Here is a 25,087-nt window from a genome sequence, read left to right as displayed (position 1 = left end):
CGCACCTGAACCCGAGCAGCAGCAGCCTTCCTTGTGCTCGGGGCCTACAAGATGCCCCTCATGGGCCCCCCACCCGCCGATGACATGGAACAAAGGACAGACAGCATCTTGGCACACAAAAGGTCTCACAGTACTGTGGAAGGAGGAAGGGAGGAAAGAGGAGAGAGGGAAGGGAGAAGAGGCCCAGCCAGTTGCCAGGATGTGAAGCTCTGCCACTTGAGCTCTGTCCCAGAGCCCTGCACAGGGAGGCCCCAGGCAGGCCCTGCAGAGGCAGGCCCCAGGCAGCCTGCTGTCGCTGGCAGCCAAGAATGTGCTGTCCTGCTCCCAGCCCAGGAGCGGAGCCTGACATGGGGTGGGAACCCACATTCCCCTCTTGTGTGACAGCTGGAGAGAACTGTGTGGTGCAGAACCCCCGCTCGCCTGGTGGTGGTCTGTGTCCCAGCCCGTGGCCTTCTAAAATGCCTGGATGGGCTCAATTAGGAAGGCCATGGCTCTCAGGAGCAAGGTTCTGCCTCCAGCTGACAGGTGAGGGGTGGCTGGGCTGGGGCCTCTTCACTTCTGCCTCAGTCAGGACTGATGATACACGATGGGAAAACAGCAATGGTGTGGGTGAAGACATGACTCCTGAAGAGACTGAGGGGCGGTGACAGGTGCCTACCTGTGAGGACCCTGACCCTAGCTGCATAGTCCCCACCCCTGCCCAGCTGTGCCTCCCCAGTGACCCACTCGCTACCTTCACGGCACCTCCTGCAGGTAGGTGGCCCACATTATCAAGGGATCCCACCTTGGCCTGGGCCTTCTCCTTGAAGTTCAATTTCTGACTTTCAATCTTGACATCTCCTCCACCTGGAACCACAAAGAAATTGGTCACCTAGGGTGGCAGAGGAATATCCCTGCAGGCAAAACCAGGACTGGTGATATGCCCAATCTAGAAATGAGAAAGATGTGACCTGCTTCTGGGTGGCAAACGAATAACAGTGAACACGTTTGTCTAAAGAGGGCTTCTCTTATCACAGTGAGGCTGAGACAATCTCTCCGTCCAGCCAGTGGGAATATCTCCAAGAGAAGGAACGCCATCCCTTCCACCACCCCACGCCACAGCCACCGAGCTGCAGGCCAGGCTTGGGCAGGCCTGGGGCTCCGAGCACAGCCTCCGGGACGAAGCCTCTGCTTCTCTACTTGGTATGGGAATGCCCTCCCGCTAACTGGGCCATGCAGTGCTTCTCAGGTACAGCCTCATTGAATTCTCATGAATGCCCTGTCATCACGGCCACGGTCCCTGCTTCACAGCTGGTAAAACATGCTGCAAAAGAGAAGGGACTCACCCAGAGTTACCACCAAACTGCTGATTGACAGGGACAGGTTGTGAAAATTGTCTGAGCCCCTAACCGTATCACACTGTAGCAAAAAGAAGGAATGATAAAAAGGAGAGTGGCCCTGAGGCTGTGCGCTGAGAAAGGAAAGACATGGACCAAGGCAGGCCCGCGGGATCTAGTGACCTCAGGCTAGGACGGGGAGGGAAGGTGGTCTGAACTCAAGCCCAGAGTTCAGAGCTCACTGGCCAGAGTGTGCCCATGAGACGGAGGGGAGGGGTGCGGGATGAGCTGCCGTCAATGAGTACCCAGCCCCTCCTGAACCCAGCAGCGTGACTCCCCTTGGGCCCCTTCTCCTGTTCTTCCTTCTCCTCTCAGCTCACATGGCAGACCTCCATGCACAGCTTCTGGCCAAGGTCTCCCGGTGTCCCATACTGGGAAACTTAGCCCTGGCAAAATCTAGACCCTAAGTGACTCAGTGCCATTAGAGAAGGAAGTATCTCATAGGAGTAGATTTCCCAGATAAAAGGGGGAAAAATGGTTAAGAATGGAATTGTTTAGATCTTTCTAAATAGAACACATTCTAAACTGGATCACACTCTTCACTGAGAGGGAAAGGGAGTTTTTTCTTTCTTTTTGGAGACAGAATTTCGCTCTGTTGCTCAGGCTGGAGTGCAGTGCCACACTCTTGGCTCACTGCAGTCTCTGCCTCCCAGGTTCAAGCAATTCTCCACAGGCATGCACCACCACACCTGGCTAATTTTTGTATTTTTAGTAGAGACAGGGTTTTGCCATGTTGGCCAGGCTGGTCTCAAACTCCTGATCTCAAGTGATCTGCCTGCCTCGGCCTCCTAAAGTGCTGGGATTACAGGCATGAGAGACTGCGCCCGCCCTGAGGGAAGAGAATTTTGCCTTCACCTTAACTGGCCTGTGGTGGCTAGCCTTCTGGGATACCAGGTCGGCCAGCCAGTGTGCCTGCTGCTGCAGCAATCCTACCCACAGATCTGCTGTAGATCCAGGAACTAGGACACAAGGCTGCAAGGATACTAGCCAAGGCAAGAGCCCAGCCTCTGCACAGTGACTTCCACAGGGCTGCTGGGCCAACCATGTTGCTGGAAGGAAACTGCATTAGTGCAAGTTGCTGAACGCCTCCCATTCTCCTGCCAGGGCTAGTGGCTGATGCTTCACTGGTTGGGAGCATCCTTTGCTTCTGAACCTGACAGGTGGGACCTGAACACTGCTCTCTATACAGCTCCTTCAGCAGTAGCTCCTGTAATCCTCGTTTAAGGCAACCCAGGTTCTCAGCTCAGAGTGCACCGCTTCCCCAGGCCTAGCTCAATAGTGCCACGCACACAGTGGGTACTCAAGAGAATGCCTGTGCGGATGGCTGTCGTAAGAAACTGCTCCTTCTCCACTGAGAGGTTAGCACCTGAACTCCCGCTCCCTGACAGAACGAGGACTGTATTGTTTCCACCGCTGTGTCCTGGGTAGTCTTCATGGGACGCTAAAGGCAGAGATGAAACCCTTGCCAGCCAGCGGGCTGCCCAGCTGGCCCATGGCAGGACTACATACCCTGGGAGTCCCAGTGGGCAAGGGAGGCGCCACTCACCAGGCTTGTGCTTGATGTTAGCCTTAGACCCACACTTGGAGGAGACCTTAGAGATATCCACTTTCTTGTTCTGAATCTGAACCTGAGGAGAAGGACACAAAAGACTCATTCAGAGAGAGGGTGTATTATCAGAGCCAACCCCATGCTACCTTTTAAATCTTCTCCATGTTCAGGGTTTCTCACTCCCTCTGTAAGCTGCTGTCTCAGTCTGTTCAAAGACAGGGTCATCTCCCTAAATACTTACAAGAGCCCTTGACCCACCCTGGCCCTGCTCTTCACTTCTTTTCTTTTTTTGTTTTAGATAGAGTCTCGCTCTGTTGCCCAGGCTGGAGTACAGTGGTACGATCTCAGCTTGCTGTAACCTCCGCCTCCTGGGGTCAAGCAATTCTCCTGCCTCAGCCTCCCGAGTAGCTGGGATTACAGGCATGCACCAATACACCTGGCTAATTTTTTGTATTTTTAGTAGAGACAGGGTTTCACCACGTTGGCCAGGCTGGTGAACTCCTGACCTCAGGGGATCCACCCACCTCGGCTTCCCAGAGTGCTGGGATTACAGGCGTAAGCCACCGTGTCTGGCCTTCACTTTTTTTTTTTTTTTTTTTTTGAGACGGAGTTTTGCTCTTGTTGCCCAGGCTAGCACGATCTTGGCTCTCCCCAGCCTCCGTCTCCTGGGTTCAAGTGATTCTCCTGCCTTAGCCTCTGGAGTAGCTGGGATTATAGGCATGCACCACCACGCCCGGTTAATTTTGTATTTTTAGTAGAGAGATAGGGTTTCTCCATGTTGGTCAGGCTGGTCTCGAACTCCTGACCTCAGGTGATTCGCCTGCCTCAGGCTCCCAAAGTGCTGGAATTACAGGCGTGGGCCACTGTGCCCGGCCACCAGCCTTCACTTCTAACCCCACCTCCAGCCAGACCAAACCACCATTTCCACACCCCACAGGCTTTTCTGTGCAGACCCTGTCCATGCATGCTCCAGACAACTCTTCTGTCATTTCACCAGGTCCAAACACCAGCATCAAGGCTCCATTGAAATATCCCCTTTGTTCCATCTCAAAACCTTACCCATCAACTCCTCGCCCAGAGAAACCTGGAATAACATACTTACTTCCAGTCCTTTTCAATGCATTTTCCCCTTGGCGGGGGAGGGGGTGGTGTGCGTGTGTGTGTTTTGTGTGTGTAATCATAGTATTGCTGCTTAAACCATGTTATAACAATTTTCCCAGCCAGGTGCAGTGGGTCACACCTGTAATCCCAGCACTTTGGGAGGCTGAGGCAGGCAGATCACCTGTGGCTAGGAGTTTGAGACCAGCCTGGCCAGCATAGTGAATCTCTCTCTCTACTAAAAATACAAAAATTTGCATTTAAAGGTGGTGCATCTTGGCCAGGCGCGGTGGCTCATGCCTGTAATCCCAGCACTTTGGGAGGCCGAGGCGGGTGGATCATGAGGTCAAGAGATCGAGACTATCCTGGCTAACATGGTGAAACCCCGTCTCTACTAAAAATACAAAAAAAATTAGCCAGGCGTGGTGGTGGGCACCTGTAGTCCCAGTTACTGGGGAGGCTGAGGCAGGAGAATGGCGTGAACTCGGGAGGCAGAACTTGCAGTGAGCCAAGATTGCACCACTGCACTCCAGCCTGGGCAACAGAGTGAGACTTTGCCTCAAAAAAAAAAAAAAAAAGGTGATGCATCTTTAGGTCTATAGCCATGCATGCCCACTGGGTTGCTGGATGGGGATTCCAGCATTCCTATGAGTGGCCCCACTATCCTTCGGTAGGAGAGCCTGACTTTCCAACACATCAACTCCAAGCAGTGTTACACTGTTCTGGTGGGTTTCGCCACAATCTACTAAATGGTGAGCTACCTTTTTGAGCCCTGTTTTCCTTTCTTTGGTGTCAGGAAATACGGTCTTCACCATGTTCCCAGAGGACAGATATAATGCCACCTGTATTTTTGTATTTGCACCCACAGCCCAAGACCTGGCACAGAATAACAACTACCCACAATCCCCAGCTTGCCAGAGCCATTCTCAGTCTTGCCTCTAAAACTCAGCTCATGCCTAACCCAAAAAACCCACTGTGTTTTCTTCCCCATCCTTCAATGCCCAGCTCAAAGGGTGCCTTCCATACGGCCTCACATGGCTCTCGCTTCAATCCGTCTCTTTCTCATATCATCTCTTGAAGGGACACCACCAGGAACTATACCATAATTGCTTCACATGTTTGATAATTACATACAGAGTAGTTACTACTGTGAAAACACACAGCCTCTACTTTGTCTCATCTTTTCAAAAAGTCTGCAATTTTCCATAGACAGAAACTTGTTTCTTTTCTCCTCAATCTATAGTTCATTATACAGATATTTATAGGTATCTCCAAAATGGAAGTTAGGATATAGCACAGATACCTCCTCCTAAGTATGTGCTGACAGCAAATGGAGTCCTGCAGCTACAGAGTTGGTGGTCACACCATTGTGCTTTATCTGGGTTTAAAACAAGGTATCTTGTTATTTGTTAGGGGAAGAAATGGCCAATTCAAGAAGAGGGGGCCATGAAGGCCTCATCCAAACATCTCCCTATCCTTATCCCTCATAAGAGAGGGCATAGGGAAGGGTACTTTTACCAGCCAAAGATCTGGTAGCTGCTTAAACCAACCTAACATGGGTCTTGAAGCAATGGTGACAAGCTCATCTTAGCTGTAACCACAACAGCACATGCAAGAAGTTAACAGAGTCACTCTCCAAGGCATGGGCCCTCACCAAGATGCAGAGTCACACATTTCTTTCTTGTTTTCTTTTGAGACAGGGTCTCACTCTGCCACCCAGGATGAAGTGCAGAGGCATGACCTCAGCTCACTGCAGCCTCAATCTCCCAGGCTCAAGTGATCCTCCCAGACTCAAGTCCCTCAAGTGGCTGAGACTGCAGGTGCACACCACCATGCCCAGCTAATTTTTGCATTTTTTTGTAGAGACGGGGTTTTTGTAGAGACTATAGTCACCAGGCAGGAGTGCAATGGCACGATTTCAATGCACTGCAACCTCCCACTCCTTGGTTCAAGCGATTCTCCTGCCTTAGCCTCCCGAGTAGCTGGGATTATGGCACGCGTCACCACGTCCAGCTTTTTGTATTTTTAGTAGAGCCAGGGTTTCACCATATTGGCCAGGATGGTCTAGAACTCCTGACTTTGTGATCCACCTGCCTCAACCTCCCCAAGTGCTGGGATTACAGGTGTGAGCCACCACGCCCAGCCGAGACTCTGTCTTTAAAACAATAACAACCACCCAAAAGTTAGCTGGGCATGCTGGTGCACGCCTGTAATCCTGGCTACTCAAGAGGCCGAGGCAGGAGAATCAATTGAACCCAGGAGGCAGAGGTTGCAGTGAGCCAAGATCACGCCACTGCACTCCAGCCTGGGCCACGGAGCGAGACTTTGTGTCAAAATAAATAAATAAATAAATAAATAAAAATAAAGGCCAGTGGCTCATGCCTGTAATCCCAGCACTTTGGGAGGCCGAGGCAAGCGGTTCATGAGGTCAGGAGATCGAGACCATCCTGGCTAACATGGTGAAACCCCGTCTCTACTAAAAATACAAAAAATTATCTGGCCGTGGTGGCAGGCGCCTGTAGTCCCAGCTACTTAGCAGGCTGAGGCAGGAGAATGGTGTGAACTCGGGCGGCGGCGGTTGCAGTGAGCCGAGATCGCGCCACTGCACTCCAGGCTGGGTGACAGAGTGAGACTCCATCTCAAAAAGCAAACAAACAAACAAACAAACAAACAAACAAAAAACCTAGGTAGCCCACACCATGAAACAGATGTAGCTTCTGACATAAGAGTCCTATGTTAGGAATACATCCTAGAGAAATAACTTGAAATGCTAAAGCGATTTATACAAAAATATGATTTAAAATGTGTTACAGCTTCACGCCTGAGCGACAGAGTGAGACTATGTCTCAAAAAAAAAAAAAAAAAAAAATGGAGCGGAGACTTGTAGAGTAAAAACAACTTAAGATTAAAAGAGTTGAAGCCTGTATTATAATACATACCTTATTAGTGATATTTTAAATATATGGATCAATATATGCATTTTTTTTTTTTTTTTTTTTTTTGAGAGAGAGTCTTGCTCTGTCACCCAGGCTGGAGTGTAGTGGCACAATCTCAGCTCACTGCAAGCTCTGCCTCCCAGATTCAAGTGATTCTTCTGCCTCAGCCTCCTGAGTAGCTGGGACTACAGGCACGTGCCACCACGCCCAGATAATTTTTTGTATTTTTAGTAGAGATGGGGTTTCATGTTGTTAGCCAGGATGGTCTCGATCTCCTGACCTCATGATCCGCCTGCCTTGGCCTCCCAAAGTGCTGGGATTATAAGCATGAGCCACTGCGCCCAGCTACATGCTAAAGTATTAACAAATAAATAATATATACAGGGCTGGCTTCAAAATACTTGGGATAGGCATATATAGATAAACCAAGACTGCTCATGTAGATAGTAAATGAGGTACCCTGTAAAAAAATAGTAAAATGAACAAAAGGTTCATTTTACTATTTTTTCCTACTTTCTACTTTCAAACGTGTGTGTTTGAAAATTCCCACAATAAAAAGTTGGTTTTTTTTGGTTTTTGTTTTTTGAGATGGAGTTTCGCTCTTGTTGCCCAGGCTGGAGTGCAATGGCACAATCTCGGCTCATTGCAACCTCCGCCTCCCAGGATCAAGCGATTCTCCTGCTTCAACCTCCAGAGTAGCTGGGATTATAGGCATGAACCACCAGGCCTGGCTAATTTTATATTTTTAATAGAGACAGGGTTTCTCCATGTTGGTCAGGCTGGTCTCGAACTCCCGACCTCAGGCGATCTGCCTGCCTTGGCTTCCCAAAGTGCTGGGATTATAGGCGTGAGCCGCTGTGCCCGGCCCAGTAAAAAGTTTTAAAAAGCTTAACTGAGCCTCACTCACTTAATAAAGCCCACCACCTCTAGGTTACAGTTCTCCCTCCTTAGGTGGCTACGTGGAGGAGTCTACAATCTGCTTCCAAACATTTCCCCCACACCACCCTGCCTCCACTGTGTGCTTCAGCCTCAGGGAACCATGTGCGGCATCTCCTTCATGGGCTGGCCCAAGTGTCCCCTCCTCGGGGACCGCAGAAACCACGCTGGCTCTCTGTGGTCCTAGGAGCAATCACGGCATCACACACCTAACTCTGCTTCTGCTTACACAGGCTGCCTGCCGCTCTGTGAGAGCCTGCAGGCACACTTCAGGTAACCAAAACATGCTGTGGAAGTCAGCTGCCAGCACGTCTCAGCACCCACTACACATGCACAGCCCCTTGCAAGGGTGAAATGGAACCAAAACGGACACAAAATCTTAACTGGGACTAGCCACAGAAGAAGCCACTACATTGGCACTGGCTCATCACTCCCCTCTCTCCACTCCACTGGTGTCCTCCTGGCTCTCATCAAGGGGTATGTCTGTGTGTCTGTCAGGGGCATTTTTGGAGCATTAACTAGGATCCTGTTTTGAGCTTCTCGTTCTGGTGGTAACTGTGGTATTTCTTTGTGTATGTGTGTGGGTGAGGAGTGTGTAATGCTGTTCTGTCTGCACAGCAGGTCCTTCCCCCGCCCCTTTTTTTTCAGACAGTGTCTCTCTCTGTCACCCGGGCTGAAGTGCGGTGGTGCCATCATGGCTCACTGCAGTCTCAACTACCCAGGCTCAAGCAATCCTCCCGTCTCAACCTTCTGAAAAGCTGGAACCACAGGCACATGCCACCTAATGCCGCCAGGCACATGTCTGGCTAATTTAAAATTGCTCTGAAACCCAGGCTGGTTTTGAAGCAATACTCCTGCCTAGGCCTCCCAGGGCCACTGCACCTGGCCTTATTTTAAAAGATTGTTTTTGGGACTGGGCACAGTGGCTCTTACTATAATCCCAGTACTTTGGGAGGCCAAAGTGGGTGTATCACTTGAGGTCAGGAGTTTGAGACCAGCCTGCCCAACATAGCAAAACCCCATCTCTACCAAAATTACAAAAATTAGGCCAGGTGTGGTGGCTCATGCCTGTAATCCCAGCACTTTGGGAGGCCGAGGCGGGCGGATCATGAGGTCAGGAGATCGAGACCATCCTGGCTAACACAGTGAAACCCTGTCTTTACTAAAAAATATAAAAAATTAGTCGGGCATTGTGGCGGGCGCCTGTAGTCTCAGCTACTTGAGAGGCTGAAGCAGGAGAATAGCGTGAACCTAGGAGGCGGAGCTTGCAGTGAGCTGAGATCATGCCACTGCATTCCAGCCTTGGCGACAGATCAAGACTCCATCTTAAAATAAAATAAAATAAAATAAAATAAAATAAAATAAAATAAATACAATACAATACAAAAATTAGCCAGGCACGGTGGCAGGCGCCTGTAATCCCGGCTACTTGGGAGGCTGAGGAAGGAGAATCACTTGAACCTGGGAGGCGAAGGTTGCAGTGAGCCGAGATTACGCCACTGCACTCCAGGCTGGTGACAGAGCAAGACTTTTCTTTGTAGAGATGGGGGTCTCACTATGGTGCCCAGCCTGGAGCCCATCATTTTAAACTGCACATTTCCTTGTGGTGGCTTTAGGGAAGGACTGATGGAGGCTACGGAAGGAAACAAAGCACCTGGGTTCAGCTGTGGCCAGCTGCTGTTTACCCTCATCTCCCCACCAGGAAAGACTGCTCACAGCAGTCTCCTAATGCTCTCTGTTTGAGGAAGCCTCCTAAAGTGAAAAGGCTTTAAAAATACATTCACCCTCAGAAAAAACAAAACAAAACAAAACAAACAAACCCTACACATGTGAGGTCATGTGTAGGCAGTGTGGAAACATCACAGCAGGTGATACATTAATGGTGACTATTTTCAGAGCTCTTATATGCACCATACAACACACACATATGCATTTCTATGTCTCACCTACACAAGTGACCCAGTTCCCTCAGAACCCCTGTTCACCTTCTGTTTTAATCCAGGATAAAGCCAGGCTCAGCGGCTGCTTGGGCCCCTCGTGGGCTGGATCTTTGTCACCTCACTTTAGCTGACCCTATTCCAGGTTGACTAACATCTGGTCAAGCAACTCCACCCGAGTGTAAAGGATGCCATTTCTATCCAGTCCAGGAAGAGGCAGTGGTGAGAAGCTGACCAGGAAGGAGGGGCAGGAAGGAGAGTTGTGTGGGGCAAGAATGAAAGCTCATGGCCGCATTCCTCATGACAGAACTGCTGGGGGTGTCTGTAGGCCATGGGCAGAATGTCATGATCACCAAGGAGGAGGCAGGAGTGTTAACAGAGTCTAAAAATGAAAAGGGTAAGTGGAGCAGGACCTAGTCCAGTTCAGGACAGCAAGAAGAAAGAACCGAATGAACTCAAAAGAAACGGAGGCAAGACAGGCTGTCCCACTTGGTCTGGAAGAGAGCGGTGAGGGCAGGCGCTGTGCATGGCAGCCTCTGGTGCCTCTGGTACAACTCCACAGAGTACCACTCGCCTGGGCACTGTCACAGTGACAAGCAGAAAGCACACAGGGTGTTCTTCACACACTCAACGACAGTAAGACTTTGCCCTATCTCTCCCTAGACCAGAACCTTCCTGTGAGCTGGGATCACTTGTGTCCCCAATACCCCTCATAGAGCTGGCACACAATGGCAGCAAGACAAAAAGAAGGATGTTTGGGGGGAAGAGGAAAGAGGACAAAAAGATAAGGAGGAAAAGTCTGGGCGCAGTGGCTCATGCCTGTAACACAGCACTTTGGGAGGCCGAGGCAGGCAGATCATGAGGTCAGGAGTTCAAGGCCAGCCTGGCCAGCATGGTGAAACCCCATCACTACTAAAAATACAAAAATTAGCTGGGCATGGTGGTGCATGCCTGTAGTTCCAGTTACTCGGGAGGCTGAGGCAGGAGAATCGCTTGACCCTGGTAGGTGGAGGCTGCAGTGAGCCCAGATCACACCACTGCATGCCAGCCTGGGCAACAGTGAGACTCTGTCTCAAAAAATAACAACAAAAAAAATGGGAAAAGGGACTAAAAAACGAGGGGAAGAAAAAGGAGGAAGGGATTAGAAAAGGGAAAAAAAAAAAGGGAGAGCAGAAAGGGAAATGGGAGGGCCGGGCACAGTGGCTCATGCCTGTAATCCCAGCACTTTGGGAGGCTGAAGTGGGCGGATCATGAGGTCAGGAGTTCAAGACCAGCCTGGCCAACATAGTGAAATGCCATCTCTACTAAAAATACAAAAATTATTTGGGCATGGTGGCGCATACCTATAGTCCCAGCTACTCGGGAGGCTGAGGCAGGAGAATCACTTGAACCCGGGAGGTGGTGGTTGCAGTGAGCCGAGATTGCACCACTGCCTCTAGCTTGGGCAACAGAGTGAGACTTTGTCTCAAAAAAAAAAAAAAAAAAAGGAAAAAAGAAAAAGAGGAGAAAGTAGGGAGAGAAAATAAAGTAGGGGAAAAACCAGAGAGCTGGAGAGCAACAAAGATGAAGAAAAACGCGGGGAAGGGATAGGAAGAAAATGATTAATTCTTATTTTATAATAACAAGGATTCAAAGATGAGCTCTGGAAAGATGTAGACATCTGTCTCAGAGCAATTACTCCCACGGTAATTCAAGGGCATGCAGACAAACATATGCATCCCAGGAATGGACTCCAGACAGGCAACAGGTCTGCTGCTGACCACTGTGCTCAGACCCAGGCTCTGACATAGCTGGAGAAAAATCCAAAGCCTCCCACCCACATGGGTAAAAAGATACTGAGTGGATATCACCATGCTGGTGTTCAGGGGCTCGCCAGAAACCCCCTGTCTAACATGGGAGCATGAAGGTCCCCTCAGTTTGCTAGTCTGCTTCTTAGAGAATGCCATAGCTCAGGTCACTGGGATTCTATCCACATGGGCACCTGGCTCTCTCCCCAGTATACCCCACAGTGGGCTATGTCTCAGATGCCAGCTAACCAGAGCTTATACTTACATTACCACCTCCAGGGACATGCTTAATATTGTCCTTGGAACCACACTTGGACTGAATATGGCTGTAGCTCACTTTTTTGGAGACTATCTGGACCTGGAGTGTTAGAAAACAGAAAAAACAACACAAAGGGAGAGGACTGGTTAGAATCGACACAGGGAAGGCAGTGAGTCCACACGTGATCACAATGACCAACAAAAAGTGTTGTTAAACCTCCACCCCCATCTTCTACAGAACATGTGGAAAAGCACAGGAAAAGAAATGTGAAAGAGCAAGAAGGGGAGTGAAAAACGTGAACAGACAACACAACGACAGGAGCAGAGCTGCGCAGGCGGGGCATGTTGGTCATCACCGCTCCTTGGGGGTGGGGCTGTGGTTCACAAGGCCCAGGCAGCAGCCCAGCCTGATGCCCCACCAGGCACAGCCCTACCTCCTTGCCCTGCTCCCTCCTCAAGAGCTGGGCACAGTGTCCTTGGCTCTTCTCTGCAAGAGTCTTATCATGTGGACCTGTTCTCACCCAAAGAGGGTGCTTCCCTTAAATCTGGGCCCTGGAATGGCTGCAGCCAGACCCATTCTCAGAAGCAAAGGCTGCTATGAGAAGTACTGGGCAGCTGGCAACAAGGGCACGGATGATACTAACAGGAAGGAGGGGATGGTGCTCAGATGTGAATACAAATGGATACAGAATCTCCACTACCAGGGGAGTGGCTGCAGCCTCCACACTTAGCCCATTTGTCTCAGGGCTCGAGAAGGCATAGTATTTTTGACTCAAGGGTAAAATACCTTCTTGAATCCTCCATATGCCTAATCCTCTGCCCTGTGAGATGCCCATGTGGAAACAACAGGCTCTCAGCAGGGGAGCAATAACACCCAATCCTGGGGGCACAGCCACACTGTATAGTACGGGAATGGCTTCCCCTGGAACTGAGAAACACCAAGGCCCTGGCTCTAAGAGTCTGGAACAAAGAATCCCAGGACCTTCTCAAGAAGGAATAGTTGCCAACTTCCTTTCTTTGCAAATGATGCAGGCCCTAGGCTGAAGAGCTCTCCACAGAGTACAGACATCCTGAGAAACTCCAACCCATATACCTCATTGTACCTACTCATTTCTAGCCTTTTTCACAACTTTGATGGTAAACAAGTGGTTAGCAAACTACTTAATGAGCCTTGGTCTGAACCTAGGACCTCTAGTAGTCACCGAGAAGCCACAGTGCAGCTTTCTTCACTCAGCCCTAGGCTGAGACTTCCCATGCTGGTCCCTAAGGGCTGGAGTGCGGGCTTCTCTGGCAGAGGCACACCTACCTGCTACAGCTAAGGAAGGTGTTGCAAGAACTCAGGAGGGGCCTGGTTTCCAGGTTTACAGAAGCAAGGGGAAAGAACCTGTGGTTTCAGCTTACCTCTGCCCTCCAGTTGATGCTGCATGCCTATACTAAGTGGGTTTCCACTGGGAATGAGCATCCTAACTTTCAGTTAAGAGGTGACCTGGGGAACCAGGACAAATGAAGTTATCTCCACACCCAGCAGCGTTATGAGAGGGATCTTTTAGTTCAAGGTAAAGCACAGGGGCTCCAGGGTTCCAGGTGGGGGAAATTGCCCCTGCCATGTCTTCCTGATAACGAATGGAGGTGCACTGTATTTGCATCCATACCAGGTAGGTTTCACATCAAGGTCAGTGTGAAGGAAATGAACGAAAGTCTTTGGATCCATTTTATCCAGTCAAAAATTATATACATATATATATTCTCCAAAGGGCTAATGGGCTCCCAACTCCATTAACTTTCAAAGTTAATACAAAAAATTTTCTGATGGTTGAGTCATCAAGCACAGAGAAGGGAATATGGGGGAGAAGAAGTAGAAACTAGTTAAGGAAAGGGGAAAAGTGCAAGAGAGGGCAAGTGGCTCAGGCTGGAAGAAGTATTTTACCATCTTCACCTTCCAGAGGTGGGTCTAAGTAAAACTCACTTTCCCCGCAGGTTGTTTCTGTGCACTTGCAATTGGGCCGGCTGTTTTAGTGACTGCATTAGATTCAGGCTTTCGGGTTGTAGCAGCTGCCTCTGTTTTTTTCTCTACTTTGGCCTGGATGGAGATAAAGGGAGGGCAAATTTCAAACCAAGAGGATAAGAGCTCAAATGCCAAGAAGGGAAGAAGGCTGTAGGGGACTCAAATCCAGGTCAGGCCACCAGGCAAAAGCAGGTGGCCTTTGATCCTAGGCAAAACCACACATTTCCCAGGGTAGACCAAGTCACAGATCCTTGAGTAGAGGGACACAAAAAAAGGAGCTGCAGGCCACAGTCTCGAGAAATGAGGAACAGGTCAAGACACTATTTAATGGAGAAAAGGCACAAAGGAAGGTTAAGACAACCAAATTAGTGATTCTGAGAGTGTGCTGGGGCATGATTTTCCAATTACAATACCCCCCACCCCGTGCCAAATGTTCTGATATGCCCCAAGCAGTTGCCACGGCCAGAGAAGTCAATACTGATAGAAAGTGTCACATTCTTCAGGTATGTTGGAGCGGAAAACAATTCACTAGATCAAGTCACTCAACTCCCCACCCAAGACCTCCTGTAACTTTCACACCATGAAACCATAAGAGCAAAGACAGGGGGAGGTAGGCCATCAGCAGCACAGCCCAGAGGCCTGCTGGGCACACCAGAGCCACTGTCGCTACCACAAGCAACTCTCAGGCTCTTCCCTAGACTGATCTCAGCTTGCCATCGGTGTCTTCCAACAGCACCAGGATTCCACCTCATTTTTGTCCCTCCTGAATATCTTAACAGCTCCAGATTAAGCAATTTAAGTATTCTGCCCTGGATGGTGGTGGTGGTGGTGTAGAGCTAGTGAATAACCTAGGAGATGAGATGGTCACTACTCCAGGGACCCGAATGTTCTCAGATGGACTTTCATCACCACCTTTTCACAGAGTTCCCATGGTTACCAACAGTTAAATAATTCTGGGATTGATGCAACCAGAAAATCATAACCACTAGAAAATCCTAAAAGTGAAGAAGCACTGTGATCTTTCTCCATCACTATATGCAGCGCAGTCCTGTTGTTTAGGAAGGCCAGAGGCTCACAGCACGACTCATCCTGGCCACAAGAGGGCACCCTAGTCCTCTTTCAGATAGATTCCACTCAAGTGATGGGTTGTGGAAGTAAGAGGTGTTCTACCTTCTGCCCATCCTGACATTCTCTGTGCAGGCTAAGAACCATGAAAAACTAGGTTCATGTCAAGCATCTCTCATACTTGCAGAGTCTCTGAGGCCTCCTCTGTTTCTTCTATAAAATAATCCTTTTACATCCAAGCAAAAATGTAAACCAAGACCCCAACATCTAGAATAGGAGCCTTTCTTATTGAGACAGGAAGAGAAAGCCCAGAGCCGAGCCCACCCCGCCCTCCCTGCTGCTGGGGCGCAAAGCCTACTACAGAGCCCAGGCTGAAATACCCTGACGCTGAGTCCAGTGTCCTAACTGCCTGTTGCTTTGGTGGGCCTGCGAACAGTGGGTGGAGATGGAGGGGAGGATGCAGGGGCCAGCATGACAGGACCCCGGGTTCCCTGGACCCACCCGGCCTCCTCCAGGCTGATGCTTGATGTTTTCTGTGGAGCCAACCTTGGAGCGGACATTCTTCAGATCAGGAGCAGAAGCATTGGTGGCCAGGCGGCTGAGCCTGGGGGTGGTGGAGCTGGGCTTGGCCGAGGTGGGCTTCTTGTCTATGGAAGGAGTTGTGGAGGGCCGGGAGGGCATGGGTGTGGGTTTGACTCGGGTGGGAGCCACCCCTGCAGCGGGGGCTGTCCCACTGAGAGTGGTGGTTTTCTTCATGGAACTGGTGGAGGTGCTCTTTGGGCGACTCAAGTCAGCTGCAAAGGGAGTCAGAGATAAAACGGTTTCAGGGAGAGAGAGAAAAAGGGAGACTTAAGCCACAGAGGAGGTGGGGGTTCAAGTTAGGGCTCTGCAAAATGGCAGAGGGGCTATTACCTGGTACAGACTTTGCAGTCATCTTCTTGACTTCTGCAGGTTTTCCCTCAGTCTTAATTGCTGTACAAAATATACTTATTAATATAACATTTAACAAACTGACCTGTTGGATAGTCCATCCAATATTGAGATTCCTCATTATTTAACAATTACTGAATATCTACCTTGAGCCAGGGACTGTGTTAGTCCCTGGGAATGGAGTGGTAAACTAGATGGTCAGGCACTGTGTCTTATTCTTCTGTACCGCCCTGATAACGCTTTCTATGTGGCCTTAAAAGTAGGCTGTCAGCCGGGCGCGGTGGCTCACGCCTGTAATCCCAGCACTTTGGGAGGCTGAGGTGGGTGGATCACGAGGTCAGGAGATTAAGACCATCCTGGCTAACACGGTGAAACCCCGTCTCTACTGAAAATGCAAAAAATTAGCCGGGCGTGGCGGTGGGCGCCTGTAGTCCCAGCTACTTGGGAGGCTGAGGCAGGAGAATGGCGTGAACCCGGGAGGCGGAGCTTGCAGTGAGCTGAGATCCCGCCACTGCACTCCAGCCTGGGCGACTGAGCGAGACTCCGTCTCAAAAAAAAAAAAAAAAAAAGTAGGCTGTCAATACATGCCTATGGACTTGAATAGCCCTCTTCTTATCATCATGTAAGCCCATGAGCACCAGGTGCTGTGGGTTACTAAGAAGGCAAGAGTAAATTCTACCTGGAAATTCATGAGCGGTACATTTTTCTGCCTTTACTCAAGATTTTTCTGAATACATACAACTGCTAAGCTCACAGAGATCAAGGCTTATTAAGTACTAGCTGGGTGTGGTGGCTCATGCCTGTAATCCCAGCACTTTGGGAGGCTGAGGTGGGCGGATCACGAGGTCAGGAGATCGAGACCATTCTGGCTAACATGGTGAAACTCCGGCTCTACTAAAAATACAAAAAAAGCTGGGGGAGGTGGCGGGTGCCTGTAGTCCCAGCAACTCGGGAGGCTGAGGCAGGAGAATGGCGTAACCTGGGAGACGGAGATTGCAGTGAGCTGAGATTGCGCCACTGCACTCCAGCCTAGGTGATAGAACAAGCCTCTGTCTTAAAAAAAAAAAAAAAAAAAAAAAGTATCAGGCCCACAGGGCTACCACTGTTCTGGGTAGCCCACTAAGGACCAGTGCGTAAGCAGGCTTGCACAGCTGTTTGTGATACTGGCTAGAGCTATGGCTGGGGCAAAGCCAAGATCCCATTTTCCCCTCCCTAGATCCCATGGGAGAGAAAGACAGGCAATACTCACCAGTGGGCTTCTTGGGCAGGAGCGTGGAAGGGCTCCTACTGCTTGGGCCAGTTGAGGCAACAGAGCTAGCTGTTGTGGCTTTTGCGACAGTTTGAGTGCTCTTGGATCCAGATCTGGAGGCCGGGGCAGAAGCTGGCTTGGATGGTGAGGCCCGCTTCTCAGGAGCCTTTGCATCTGCAATGGGCTGGAAATAGGTAAGTGGGAGTGAGGCCTGCAGGTCAGCAATAGCCCCAAGGAGTCACGCTACAAGATGCTTCTTTTTTTGTTTGTTTTGTTTTGTTTTTTTGGAGACAGAGTCTTGCTCTGTTGTCCAGGCTGGAGTGCAGTGGCATGATCTCGGCTCACTGCAGCCTCCACCTCCTGGGTTCAAGCAATTCTTCTGACTCAGCCTCCAGAGTAGCTGGGACTACAGGCGTGTGCCACCACGCCCAGCTAATTTTTTGTATTTTTAGTAGAGACAAGGTTTCACTGTGTTAGTCAGGATGGTCTCGATCTCCTGACCTTGTGATCCACCTGCCTCAGCCTCCCAAAGTGCTGGGATTACAGGCCTGAGTCACTGCACCTGGACACAAGATGCTTCTATACAAGCATGTACCAGAGAACAGGAGGTACTGTGGGTTCAGCAGCTACTGACAGGAAAATATATATGGTTCTAAGAGCAAAGTCCTCCACATAAAGCAGCAAACTAGCCATGCAGGGTGCTGTGTAACCTGAGGACATGCAACAGAGAGTAAAACTACTTCAATCCAACCTGAGCCAGTGAGAATGAATAGCCCTGAAGGGTACATTACCACAACCTACATCTGCCTCCAGATCTACTGCATTATATACTAATATATATATATGTATATATGCATATATATATGCATACACACACACACATTTTAATGTAACCTCTGTAGAAATGCCAAAAATACTAATGTGTTTAATGTAATAAAATCTAATGTATTATACTTGACCAAAGATTAAACACATACACAAACAAAAACTAAAAATTATGTTCAGTCAAATCAAGCTGTTCTTTTGGCTAACACGCACCTACAGAATGCTGAACAGGACTGAGCAGAAAGATGGAGAGGCCACAGGCCAAATCTGGGCCAGAAGTGTGAGCTGCAGCCCTACTCCAGCAAATCACTGAGCCTCTGAGCTTTATATCCTCATTGGGATAAAGGGATTCGAATGGAGGGTGATGAAGGACCAGCTCTGATAGTATGTGATGTCAGGGAATAAAGGAGGAAAGGTCTCAGCACAGAGACGATGAGAAGAGGCAGCCTGAGCAACAGAAGGGATAAAGAGCACTGATACCACAGCTACGGTCCGAGAGCAAAAGGGAAAAAGTCTCTCAAGTGTAGATGCTTGGCATCTGGACCACTCTAGCTCCTTTTACATGGAGGCTGGGAATGACGTCTCTAGTGAAGAAGGGAAACAATCAATTTAGCCTGGTTTCTATGGGGATAGGGGATGAAGACACTATTTTGATAAACAAATTACCACATTACAAAAGAGAGTACGCCAAATCACAGACACAGTGGGCTCAGCTCTCTTGCTCCAAGAGAAGTGGCTATAAAGAGGGCAGTATGGAGGTAGAGACAAGCAGGATATCGTTAAATGGAAAAATCAGCTAAGGAAGTACTTAGAAATTAAGGGCTGGCATCCAATCAAATAAAGTGTAACTCTGCAAATGTAGGGTAATGACGATTTCCACAAATAAAGGCCCTAAGTACGGTGTGAAGAACTCTAAGGCTGGAATCAGGGGACGTGGTTCTGCTTCCAGCTCTGCTGGAAACATGTAGGATTTTGGGCAGAGGGGTTCCCTTTCCTATCGCTCTAAAATTTGAGGACTAAACCAGATGCTCTCTGGGAAGTGCATCAAATTTTTAACACTATGACTATTATTCAGAATAATCTAGCATAGTCTTATTATTTTGCCAGTAAGGGTAATAATGATAAAATAAGTTAGAAAAAAGTTATGTGGGATAGAAATCTCAAAAGGATGTTGCATCTTTTAGATGTCAGGCTCCTGGTTTCAACGACCTGCAGAAGTTAACTGGAGCTATTCTGTTGTTTCCCAATTTACATTTTCTTCTTTGCCAGAATCATAATCTACTTATTTTTTTCTGTATAGGTTTTTCTCTGTCTCTACAAATCTTTCTACCAAAATAAAGTGCAGATGAAGAGGCCACTAGCCAAATCTGGGTTAGAAGCCCGAGCTGTATTCCTGGTTTGGCCCCTTAATTCTAAGAGTGTTATTGGGCAAATTGCTGGGCCTCTCTGAGCTTTATTTCCTCATCTGGATAAAAGAGATTAGAACAGGACTGGCGCGGTGGCTTACGCCTGTAATCCCAGCACTTTGGGAGGCCGAGGCAGGCGGATCACTTGAGGTCAGGAGTTTGAGACCAGTCTGCCCAATGTGGCGAAACCCCAGCGCTACTAAAAATACAAAAAATTAGCCAGGCATGGTGGCAGGTGCCTGTAATCCCAGCTACTCAAGAAGCTGAGGGAGGAGAGTCACTTGAACCCGGGAGGCGGTCCAGCCTGGGCAACAAGAGTGAAACTCCATCTCAAAAAAAAAAAAAAAAAGAAAAGAAAAGAAAAGACATTAGAACAGAGGACCAGCTTTACATCCCTGGCTAGATTTTATCAATCTGTTTCTTATCTAAAAGACAAACATTAATAATTACAATGCAGATCACCCGTTTAGGTCAGCTATATCTTGAAATGCTGTCTAAAAGCTGAATGGCAAAAGGCCATAAAAGAAGTGATAGCCCTGGGCCTCAGCACTGGAGTCAGCTCCAGCCTCAGATACTGGTTCTGCCATTTACTAGCCCTGGACTTTAGGAAGTTTATTTAACTGAGCTTAAGCTTCCTCACCTATAAAATGAAAATACTGATACCTACGTCATGGATGATTGAGAGAATTAAGAGTTAATGTATACAGGCCAGGCGCGGTGGCTCACACCTGTAATCCCAGCACTTTAGGAGGCTGAGGTGGAAGGATCACCTGAGGTCAGGAATTTGAAACCAGCCTGGCCAACATGGCAAAATCCCATCTCTACTAAAAATACAAAAATTAGCCAGGCAAGGTTGTGGGTGCCTGTAATCCCAGCTTCTCAGGAGGCTGAGGCATGAGAATTGCTTGAACCTGGAAGCCGGAGGTTGCAGTGAGCCCAGAGTGTGCCACTGCACTCTAGCCTGGGTGACAGAGCAAGGCTCCATCTCAAAAAAATAAAAATTTTTAAAAAGTTCATGTATATAAAGCAACTAGTACAGTACATTTCATTTATATGATTTATTATAGAGTGAAATTTCACTAGACACCTCTCCTTCCTACGCTCTCCTCTGTCACCCCCTGCTGCTGCTGAATAAGCATCAGGGAGGACCTGCGGCCAGGACTCCAGGCACCTCCCCTCTGCCCTCTTATTCAAACCTATTGTTTTCTAAAGATCAAGAAAAGCAACCGACTGGATAAATGAGGATCAGAGAGAAAGCTTTATAAGATTTTATCGTTACTAGTTGATGAGAGGATTTCTCAGTTTCTTGGCCAGGGTTTCAGCCTAGACTTCAACTCCTAGGTTCCACAGTTTTCTTCACAATATTAAATTAAAAACTGACACTTTAACATGGGAAACTATTTTGTACCATGAATTTAAAGAGTACTATCAGGCTGACCTAAAGGCCCTTCTCAAATAAGACAAGATGTTAAGAAAGGCAGCCATAGCCTCCACTATCCTCTCCTCCTGGAGCAATTCTGTAACGCTATGTGCTCCAAACGCTGCTCCAAATGTGACTGGTTTCTGGGCAATACAGAAACCGTGGGTGACCTGGAAAACTGGATGACTTCAGAAGTAGCTCAGTGAGAGGTGGCCTAATGCCCAAAGCAAAGTAAGTTATCACATCATGCTGGAACATGCTGAGATAAGCGGGAAGAGCTAGTTATATCACAATAGTAACGGATAAAACTTCCACAGGATAATGGAAAGACAAAGAATTACATTTGATGTGGGAATTATACCAAGAAAGAATATCTAATTGGTATGTGGAGTAGAGGAAACTGGTTAATAAGTGCTTAAATAGGTAAAGAGTAGGTAGTTAAGAGAAAGGAGGAGGAACCTAAGTAGATGGAGTATTACCTCCAAACAGGGCAGGGAAAGGTAAAAGCATAAAAGGGCTTCAAAATGTTAATGGTTGCATCAATGGGCCCCAAATTGATTTCCTTTTCTTTTTTCTTTTTTTGGCTGCTCTTTGTGGAGCAGGGGTAACCCATAGGCAGTGCACCCAGAGTAGCCATGCCAATTTTCAGATCACCCTCTCCCCCATTTCCCTTGCCTTCTCCCAATTCCACCAGCCTGATTCTGTTGCCTGTTAGCAACAAGAGTCTGTCTATTTGTCACTCAGAGGGGAACAATTTTCCTCGGCACAGTAGTTAGGTGACCACTTACCTTTGGCTTCACGTCTTTTGAAGGTAAGATGGAAGGCCTGGCAGAGGCGACGGCAGGGCGTTTGGGTGGGGCAGCTGGTACTAAGCCTGAAGCAAGGCTCATGGGTTTTTTATTCAACCCACCACTGGTGGTGGGAGCTGGCTGCTTAGGGAGAGAAGTGGGCTGTGTTTTGGCTTTCGATGTTGAAGTCTTTGCAGGTTGAGTGGTGGCCAAAGGCTTTAGGTTGATTGTTGTTTTTTTTATTTTTTATTTTTATTTTTTAAAGGGCAACATCAAACACACAGAAAAGAATAAAAACAAATTAAAAAAGTATAAATTGCACAATTCAAAGTAAAATTATAAGCAATGAGGATAGATGCAACTTAAAATTAGCATTTCTTTCTTCTGAGCTCAACAAATAATGGAATGAGATCAGGATAGAGAAAGTGAGTGGGGAATAGTTTCTTTTTTTTTTTTTTGAGACGGAGTCTCGCTCTGTCACCCAGTCTGGAGTGCAGTGGTGATGTCAGCTCACTGCAAGCTCCGACTCCCAGGTTCAGGCGATTCTCCTGACTCAGTCTCCCAAGTAGCTGGGACTACCGGCATGTGCCACCACGCCCAGCTAATTTTTTGTATTTTTAGTAGAGACGGGGTTTCAAGGTGTCAATGGTCTCATCTCCTGACCTTGTGATCTGCCTGCCTCGGCCTCCCAAAGTGCTGGGATTACAGGCGTGAGCCACTGCGCCTGGCCTGGGAATAGTTTCTTAATGTTAGTGGCACAAATTCTGGCAGTTTGGCACCTGAAGATTTAATTCAGTAAAACAATTACTTAACTCTTAATAATTAACTAACTTTTGGTGGCTAAAATAATTCTAGAAGAAAAGCATCAGGAGATGATTGAGCCATTATTAGCTGTATTTTTTTAAATAACTTTTTAATTTTTTGAAGACCCTGGACAACATGCTGAAACTACCTGTACCTTGATGGGACAACAACAGCCACAGCCTACAGTGTGGCTTTTGAACTTTGCAATAAGTACTAGTTATGCACCTGAAGCTATATGATCCACCTTCAAAATCTGCATTCTCTTTTCGTGAATGGAGATTTCAGAATCTTTTTTTTCTTTCATGTAACACTGAGATAATAGCAAACAATTCGGAATTTCAGAATATTTTTGCGATTGTCCTTTTGGTTGTTGTTAAGGGAAGCAGAAACAATCTCTATAGAACTTTTTTTTTTTGAGATGGAGAGCAGTGCAGTGGCATGATCTTGGCTCACTGCAACCTCCAGCTCCTTGGTTCAAGTGATTCTCCTGCCTCAGCCTCCTGAGTAGCTGTTACAGGCATGCATCACCACGCCCAGCTAATTTTAGTATTTTTAGTAGAGACGGGATTTCACCATGTTGACCAGGATGGTCTCCATCTCCTAATCTCGTGATCCGCCTGCCTCGGCCTCCCAAAGTGCTGGGATTACAGGCATGAGCCACCACGCCCGACCTCTACAGAACATTTTTTACAGATATATAAGATAATAGGGTCAAAGGCTGAGATTTTAAAGTTGGTTTAGGCCACTATGGTAAATGAGAATACAAGATATTTTCTACCAAACATGAGGAAGGACAATAATAGCTCAGAAAAAAGAAATTTCATTCGTGATTCAAGCAATAATAGCAGAAGATACTCTTGTTTAAAAATTATGGCAGTAGAAGATAACCACCATTCTGGCACCTACCTTTGTTTTCTTCTCTGGGCTTGGTGGGAGCTCCTTGTTTGGCGGGGTGGTGATGTCATTTCCGGTCCCACTCACAGCAGGCCTTCCTTCCTCTGGCCTGGCTATTCCTAAGGGGAGAGGGTGGGTGGGAATTGTGCTAAGCAAACATTTTTTCATACCCATTTTGAAAATACAAGGTTTAGCAAAGACAGACCACTAACTAGCACTTCATTCTGAAAAAAGTCCACAGGGTTGTGCTGCTGAAATGTGGACAAGACTCCCAAGTTCTCATTGTGATGGAGGACAGTTTTAGATTCCTCAGATTCAGGGAGCCTGACCCTGTGGAAAAGCAGTCTAAGTGGCACATGCACAAATGATCAGTGGAAAGAAATGGTCCTTTAAGTTTGGTTTCCCTTCCCTAGAGACCAAAGGGACTCTGTCTTCCAACCACTAGCTCTCCATGCAATAGGACAAAAACCTCTTCTACCAGTCTATCTTTGGAATAAAGGTTGCTGTGAGATGGGATAAGAGCCAGAAGATCATTCAATGACTCCCTTTCCTTCCTTTCCCTATAAAGAACCACTTTATGGAGGATGTGAGATTAACCTGATTTAGTTCTAACAGTGACCCAGATTTCCAACAAGGCCGAGGAGACCCATGGAACCAGACTCAGGGCCAGAAATAAGTCTCCTACCTAAGGCAACATAGCCTCCTCTCTGTGGAGAGGTTACTTCGGATTTCAACAGTACTATAACTGAGAGCATTAAAATACCGTGAAATACATAACCTTGCTGTGGGGAAGGCCTTTCTAACTGTTACAAGGTCAAGAGGCCACAAAAGATAAGTTTGACTAAAGAAAAATAAAAAACTTCAACGTGGCAGAAAACAAAATAAGACAAAACACTATAATAAAAGTCAAAAGGCAAATGACAAACAGAAGAACTACTTGACCCTCATACCAAAGACAAAAAGCTTAGTCTATAAATTACTACCACAAATCAGTAACTGCTACAAAGGCCAATAATCCACTGGGAAAATGACCAAAACAATGTGAACAGACTTTATAGAAAAGAGATACAAAGTTTTTTGAAACTATGAAAAGATGTACAATGTTAAGTATAAGAAAAATAAAAATTAAAACCCCACTGAAATGCCATTTTTTGAGACAAAGTCTCGCTCTGTCACCCAGACTGGAGTGCAATGGTGCGACCTCGGCTCACTGCAACCTCTGTCTCCCCTGTTCAAACAATTCTCCTGCCTCAGCCTCCCAAGTAGCTGGATTACAGGCATGCGCCACCACACCCGGCTAATTTCTGTATTTTTAGTAGAGACAGGGTTTCACCATGTTGGCCAGGCTGGTCTCAAACTCCTGACTTCAAGTGATCCACCCACTTCGGCCTTCCAAAGTGCTGGGATTATAGGCTTCGTGAACCACCATGCCTGGCCTGAAATGCCATTTTAACACTAACATATTGTCAAAAGTCCTAAAATTTTAAAATAACTATTGAGAATAATATGGGGAAATATACTTGGCAGATTTGTGAACTGCTATGATCCACAGGCAGGGCTGCCTGGCAGTGTCATTTTCTGAAAATTACAAGGACAGACAAATTCTAATCCAGAAAACCAATTTTTAGTAATTTATCCTAGAAGTGTATTTACACATCAGCAAAATAGTAAATGTGCAAGGTTTCTGCCAGATCATTGTTTCTAAAAGCAAAAGAACAATCCAGAGGTCCGTTAATAGAAAACTGGTTATTATGGTAGAAATATCAATGTAATCTCTGAATGTGAAAAAATAAAGCATGGAGAAATTCTTTTATGATTACTATG

At 47.6% G+C, this 25,087-nt stretch overlaps 1 protein-coding gene across 2 annotated transcripts in view; it reads right to left on the bottom strand.

Moving 5' to 3' along the window:
• The window catches only part of MAP4 (microtubule-associated protein 4), a 277,944-nt gene that overhangs the window by 3,774 nt on the left and 249,083 nt on the right, over nucleotides 1–25,087 (bottom strand). The window contains exons 9-17 of one of the 2 annotated variants that reach the window (XM_011981023.1): nucleotides 23,276–23,382; nucleotides 21,566–21,781; nucleotides 17,127–17,310; nucleotides 15,860–15,919; nucleotides 15,449–15,741; nucleotides 13,844–13,957; nucleotides 11,885–11,977; nucleotides 2,923–3,004; nucleotides 734–846 (exon numbers count right to left, since the gene is read on the bottom strand). In XM_011981023.1, coding sequence (XP_011836413.1) covers nucleotides 734–846; nucleotides 2,923–3,004; nucleotides 11,885–11,977; nucleotides 13,844–13,957; nucleotides 15,449–15,741; nucleotides 15,860–15,919; nucleotides 17,127–17,310; nucleotides 21,566–21,781; nucleotides 23,276–23,382 — 1,262 coding nt within the window. The remainder of the gene's footprint in view (nucleotides 1–733; nucleotides 847–2,922; nucleotides 3,005–11,884; nucleotides 11,978–13,843; nucleotides 13,958–15,448; nucleotides 15,742–15,859; nucleotides 15,920–17,126; nucleotides 17,311–21,565; nucleotides 21,782–23,275; nucleotides 23,383–25,087) is intronic. The other variant, XM_011981024.1, reaches the window with a different exon arrangement.

Source organism: Mandrillus leucophaeus, unplaced genomic scaffold, assembly GCF_000951045.1.
Source record: "Mandrillus leucophaeus isolate KB7577 unplaced genomic scaffold, Mleu.le_1.0 Scaffold22, whole genome shotgun sequence".
Lineage (NCBI taxonomy): Eukaryota > Metazoa > Chordata > Mammalia > Primates > Cercopithecidae > Mandrillus > Mandrillus leucophaeus.
This window is presented reverse-complemented; position numbering and strand designations above follow the sequence as displayed.